At 54.8% G+C, this 6,271-nt stretch overlaps 1 protein-coding gene across 1 annotated transcript; it reads right to left on the bottom strand.

The window, feature by feature from the left end:
* Positions 1-1,202: 1,202 nt before the first annotated feature.
* On the bottom strand, positions 1,203-3,246 carry LOC119269350 (F-box protein At4g18380-like). Its single transcript, XM_037551154.1, has 2 exons — positions 2,886-3,246; positions 1,203-2,632 (listed from the first exon to the last, which is right to left on the bottom strand). Exon 2 carries the CDS (start codon positions 2,586-2,588, stop codon positions 1,509-1,511), a length of 1,080 nt encoding a protein of 359 aa, XP_037407051.1. The 5' UTR covers positions 2,589-2,632; positions 2,886-3,246; the 3' UTR covers positions 1,203-1,508.
* Between the last annotated feature and the right edge of the window lie 3,025 nt (positions 3,247-6,271).

The raw sequence follows: 6,271 nt of genomic DNA, 5'->3' as shown, positions 1-6,271 counted from the left end.
TTCGTCTTCCTGCTTCGCCAAATTTGCCTTGATCTCCCGCTTGTCAGGCTCCGGACAATCCTTTGCAAAGTGACCCATCTCATTGCAGTTATAGCACTTGATCTCGGACATATCCAAGTTCCGTGGCTTCCGCTCTTTAGACCGGTTTGCCTTACCACGACCTTGTGGCTTGCCTTTTCCTTTGCCTTCTTCGGTTTGTCCGCCGCGCTTCGCGTTGCTTGAGCCTTCGCCAATGTTGCGCCTTCCTTTGCTACTTGGGGACTCCTTATCTGCGCGTGAGTACATAAGTTGGTCACTACCTCCTCCATTGCCTTTTCGACAACCACAAGCATTCTCTTCCCATGTCCGCAAGCGTCCGATCGCCTCCGTTATGGTCATGTCATCGATGTCGTAAAGCTGCTCGAGCGTCCCGATGATGTACGTGAATTTATCAGTCACCGAACTGAAAAACTTCTCCACAATCTCGGCCTCCTCGAGCTTTGCACCAAGCGCGCGGAACTCTCCCACCAAAGTAGTCAGACGCATGGCATAGTTGTTCACCAAGTCAGTTTCCTCCATCCGCAACTTGTGAAATTGGCGCTTCAGCACTTGCGCCCGAGCCTTCGTGACGCGATCTTCTCCAATCCTCATCTCTTTGAGTGCGTTCCACGCCTCTCTTGCTGTCTTGAACTCCGCCAATGTTATCAGCACGGAATCCGGCACAGACTGGGCTATGGCAGCCATGGCACCTTCGTCGCACTCCTGGTCGACGTCGTCGTCCGTGATGGCCTCCCACACTCGAAGGGTTCGGAGAATGATCTTCATCTTCACCGCCCACACGCCATAGTTGGCGTCGGTAAGCATCGGGTACTGGATGGGGATGTTGCAATGCGCCAGTACGTTGGCGCCGCCCGTTCCTCCACCACTAGTCGCTGACTTGCCGCCCTTCTTCACCTTGTCGTCGTTCTTGTTCGCCTTGGAACCGCCGTTGACGGACTTGTTCGCTTTGGAACCACCGTCGATGGACTTGTTCGCCTTGGAACCGCCGTTGACGGACTTGTTCGCCTTGGAACCACCGTCGATGGACTTGTTCGCCTTTGAACCGCCGTTGCCGGACTTGACTCAGCGTCGCTGTCCGTCATCGTAGATCGTCGAGGCTCTGATACCAACTGTTGGCTTTTGATCACTAGATCGATTCACCCAGGATCTACTAAACAGGTACATACAAAGCTAAGCTTCTTCATAGAGTGTGTGTCTCTTTACAATATGTCAATTTTCCGGAAATTTCCATTGCTACTATAGGAATTTGGAGGAGTGGATCGCGCGAGTAGAACAGAGTGCACCCAAACGCCACAGATAAGACAGCAGCGCTCACACACATCTGTCAACGAGTAATGCAGCAGCTTATATGCAATGCAAGCAACACCGCAATTCAGAAGCTGCATTTGCCCGAGCAGAAAACAGTTATGCTCATGAGAAGCACTGCAAAAGCAAGATATGATATCCATCCACAAACACCTCAACGGCATCTAGAACCCGTTCATCTCCAGCAGATAGGTGCGCCGCTTCATCAGCGCCTTGGCCGCGAACCTGAACGGCCCATCGAACGCGCCGGACACAAAGGCTTCGGTCTCCTTCCGGCCAACGTGACACCCGCCGGCTCCATCGCTGGACGGCTTGATGACGACCAGGGTCGCGCCCTGCAGCCCCAGGCCGCCGGGCAGCTCGAGGTACGGCGCGTACTTGAGCTTCATGCTGCACGCCGGCACCTGCGTCCTGTTGGAGCACGCCGAGGCCGCCAGCCGGTTCTCCCTGAACTCCGCGAGCTGCTCCGCGCCCATGCACAGCGTCCCCTGCCCGTCGGCGTCCGCCAGCACCAGGCTCCGCAGCGTCGGATGCTCCTTGACGATCGACCGGAGCAGGTAGTGCCGCGTCGACGCGGCGATGAGGGAGCTGATGGTCCACACCACGCGCAGCTTCAGCCCGCCGTTGGTGTAGAAGGACTCCGGCATGCTCCCGCCGTCCTCCGCCGCCGACGCCTCGTGCCCGGCAGCGCCGGCGGGCTTGCGGTCGACGAGGGTGCCGCCGAGGATGACGCAGCTCTGGAGCGTGCTGCCGTACCTGGCGCGCCACCTGAGCAGCACCCCCTCCTCCGTGCCGACGTCGCCCGAGGGGAGCTCCACCCGGAGGTTGCGGACGTGGGAGAAGCCCCTGAGCACCTGCACGGGCGAGTGCTGGGCGAGCCGCGGGAACAGCGGCCGGCCGCCGCCCGCGCCGCCCGGGCCGCGCATGCCGTGGAACGGCTTGGCGATGGTGAAGAGCATGAGCTTGAGGAGGTGGGAGAAGATGTGGCGGGGCTTGGGGGGCGAGAGGTTGAGCGCGTCGTCGGGGTCGCCGTCCACGGCCACCACGCGGTCGATCTTGACGTAGACGTCGTGGACGAGCGGGACCAGGTCGCTGAAGCGCCTGCACACGGCGGCGCAGCGGCCCAGCGAGTGCACGTCCTCCAGCTTGTTGAGGATGAGCAGCACGAGCGAGTCCGGCAGGCCGTCGATCCGGTCCGGCTCCGGCGCCGCCGGGTCCGCGTGGATGCGAGCCTTGGGATGCATTTTTCAGACTGTAGACCGCTGCGAACGAACCAGCAACTTCTTTTCTGAAACAAGAACAGTAGCTATTGTAAGAGCTAAGAAGGCGGCAGCATTTGTCACACAAACTTGGTGCGCGAACGGCCTGAGCTGAGCTGAGCCAGCAAGACACATCCAATCCAACGCCAGGAAAATTGTCTCTGCAACTAGTACTCCTACAATGCAACTGAATCACTCCACACACACACACAAATTCATCCATGGAACAGTACTGCTATCGTGGTAAGACTAGAAACTGAACCGGGGCAGATGAACACTTACCACGAGGACGGCTGCGGGCAGCTTGGCGGCGGCGAAAACAATGGACCGGGATGAAACCGGCCGGCCCCAAATCCGGAGTTCCGCCCGGATCCCAGCTCCGGTGACCCAACCCGAGCGCGAACAAGCAGCTGCTCCAGACAGCACCGCACGCGAGCAGCCGGGAGCTTGGATTCGGGCGGTGAGCTCGCGGGAGCAGGGAAGGGGAGGGGATGTGGTTTGGTTTGGGGAATTTTCTGGCCTCGGGGTCTCGTCCGGGGGACGTATTGTATAGGAGGGGAAGCGTGCTGCTCACCACTGGGTCTGGGTGTGGCTTGGGGAATAGCGCCGCGGAGACTGCCTCGGAGGGGGAGGGAGGCGACGGTGTCGCTGCGGCGCGCGCACGGGCCTCCTCTAATTTAATAATAACGCCGTTTTACTCTACACGTGGATAGATAGATAGACTCGGGTGGACGCACGGTGACCGGGTCACTCACGCACGCACGCACGCGCCTTCGCCTTTGCCCTGGTCGGCAAGCTAATTTCCCCTTCGCTTTTACTACGCGAAAAGATGAGCACTAATAAGCAGAGGACGTGGCCATTTTCTTGCAGTAGTGGTACGTCCGTATGCAGGCACGTACACCTGTATCTTTTGCCTTTTCGCTTTGGTGTTAGTGGGGCGACGGACGTGACCTTTGTGCGCTCAACATGTAGCGTATCAAACAGTTCGCTTAATTTTACACCCTTCACTAAGTTTAAAGCGGTTGGTGTTTGATGTGGGCGCCTGATTGCCACATGAATATAAGGTGTAGTGGATGCACGCTCCCCTCTCCGTGTTGCCCCGCGTGCGACCAAGAGGGGACCGTAGCCGCCGCCGCCGTCGGGACCCTGCTCCACCTCTCTCCCCTCCCTCACCACCGTCTAAGGGCGCGGCCAGGCAAAACCCAGTCGGCGTCGGCAACGGCTGGGATTCCTTTCTCTCACTGAGCAGTGGCTTAGGAACGGGATGAGGCGGCCGACTGAGGATGCAGCGCTTGGGCGCGGCGCGTTGCTGCACGCCGGCACAACGGTGGTCGTGGACCTCTCCCTTCTATGCTTGGGGAGCTTGGAGTGTCGGTCCTGTTCAGTGGTGACAGTGGCTCAAAGCGAGGTACGCCGGCAGGGGCGATCCGGGGTGAGAGGCAGGAGGCCTCCCGGCCTTGCCATAGCCGAAATTTGGAGGAGCCAAATGGGTCGTGACGATGGCCCTGATCCCTAGTGGGGCGGTACGGTGGCCAGCAGCGTGGCTAGCGGCGACATTTTCTACCCGATTATGGCCGGCTAGGCCCTTCCTACGAAGGGCGGTTGTTTGTGGTGAAAGGAGGTGCCTTTTTCCCTTCATCAATCGGTGGTGTCCGGGTGTCGCACTACTAGGAAAAGGCCTACTAATGACGCATCAGTTTTGCCTACTAATGGCGCATCACTGGTGCGACATTAGTATCACGCCACTAGTATTTATTACTAATGGCGCACCACTGGTGCGCCATTAGTATCTGATATACTAATGGCGCACCACGCAGTGCGCCATTAGTATATAACATCATGCGCCATTAGTATGCCTCCCAAGGGCCATATTTAACCATGTGCTTTGGCACACTAATGACGCATGCGCCATTAGTATACTTGGCATACTAATGGCGCACTGTTTGATGATGCGCCATTAGTATACTTTGCCATACTAATGGCGCACTCTGTAGTGATGCGCCATTAGTATGAATATTAGGATTTTTTTTTACTTTTCTGATTTTTGCACAGGTTACAAAATATATTATTTGACAGAATATAGACAGTAGCACACAGCAATAGCAGATTCATCGAATACAATAGAAGATTAGTCTCCGAATACAATTCATCATATTAGTCTCCGAATTCAAAAGAGCGAACAAAGATAAAACATTACAAGTCTCGAGACCGCGAGTATCGAGTTTGTCTTCACATTACAAGTCGATATCGATCATCTAAACTACCGTCACATAGAAGAGAGTTGCGGTCATCACGATGAGCATCATCGCGATGAAACTGGTCTTCATCCGGTTCCTCCAACGCTCCCTCCTCTCTCCCGCTAGATAGCGGGCGTATCTAGATTCCGCCTCCGCCCTAGTGGTGTACCCTTTGTAACTGTTACCGCTGAAACGATGAACCTGTCTCCGACACTCCTCCCAGTCGTCGTAGACACCGGGAACCTTACCCTTGTACACGACATACAACGGCATCTCTATGCACAAGTCAAACAAGAGACAATACATACATAAGCAATATATAAGTATGCAACAAAAGGATTGGAAGAGAAAAGCAAGACATTAATAGCACGATTCATGATCCTACTAATAAATAGCATCGATTACATCTAAGTTGAACGACTATCCAAACCAAAGAGACATACAATTCATTAAAGTTTAATTACAACATGAGCCAATCAATGTTTTAGAACTACACATCACTACTTTCGACTCGACTCATGGACAAGAGTGTGGATGAAGCCGCCGTCTGTCGTGATGGTCATGAAATCGCGGGCGTTGTCAGCCTGTATTTGTAGCATTCCGTCTATCTCAATGTTGGACGGTTGATATCCGAGGAAGAACTGCCCCGAGGTATGAAGGACATCTTGATGGATGATGTCCGCAAACTCCGACTGGATGCGAAAGAATTCTTGTCTGATGTCCGCGTCCTGGATTGCCGACAAGCTCGCGGCCCAATCTTTGAGATTATTTGGTAGCAGAAGGTGATGATGGTCCCTTACGATCGCCCGCATGTGATGGAGGGCGTAGTAGGCATCCTTCTGACCACCAGGCGGCTGCTTGACGCAGCAGAACGTCATATTGTGGGCGAACACGTGCTTGCCGTACTTACGAACTGCCCTGGTGAAGGTGCCTCCAGATTTGGCGTAGCCGGGGAGAACATCATCAAGAACTTTCTTGATATTTGTGTAGTCTATCTTGGAGTTACGGTTCAGGTCGAAATACGTGGCCATGGAATATTTCAAGCTTAAGAGGATGAGTATGCAATGTGTGTCACTGCACAGAACACAGAATGTTAGAAAAAAAAGAACGATCGAAATCTAAGAAATCATATGTTACGGGGCGGTTAAGGGATGACTTACTCGGGAAAGTAAGCCACAAGGAAGTTGTCCTTATCTGGGATTGCCAGAATGACGTCTTCGAGGTGTGAACTCGCGTCTTTGCGGTCCCCAGCGCTGCTCAAGAGCTTGGCACGCATGTAAAAGGGGTCAATGATCACGATGTCCGGGGTCTTGTCTCTAATGATCCGCATCTCCATACTCAGCGAAAACAGCCGAACGAAGGTGTAGTGCAGCGGATGAAGGTTAAACATAGCAAAGATGTCATCAAACCGCAGGACGATCGTACCCCCGA

The sequence above is a fragment of the Triticum dicoccoides genome, chromosome 3A, assembly GCF_002162155.2.
Source record: "Triticum dicoccoides isolate Atlit2015 ecotype Zavitan chromosome 3A, WEW_v2.0, whole genome shotgun sequence".
Classification (NCBI taxonomy): Eukaryota; Viridiplantae; Streptophyta; class Magnoliopsida; order Poales; family Poaceae; genus Triticum; species Triticum dicoccoides.
The sequence above is the reverse complement of the archived record's forward strand: the minus strand, read 5'-3'. Positions and strand labels throughout refer to the sequence as shown.

Bases quoted from the DNA above. Each gene is read 5' to 3' on its own strand.
- LOC119269350 (XM_037551154.1), bottom strand. From the start codon at position 2,588: ATGCATCCCAAGGCTCGCATCCACGCGGACCCGGCGGCGCCGGAGCCG.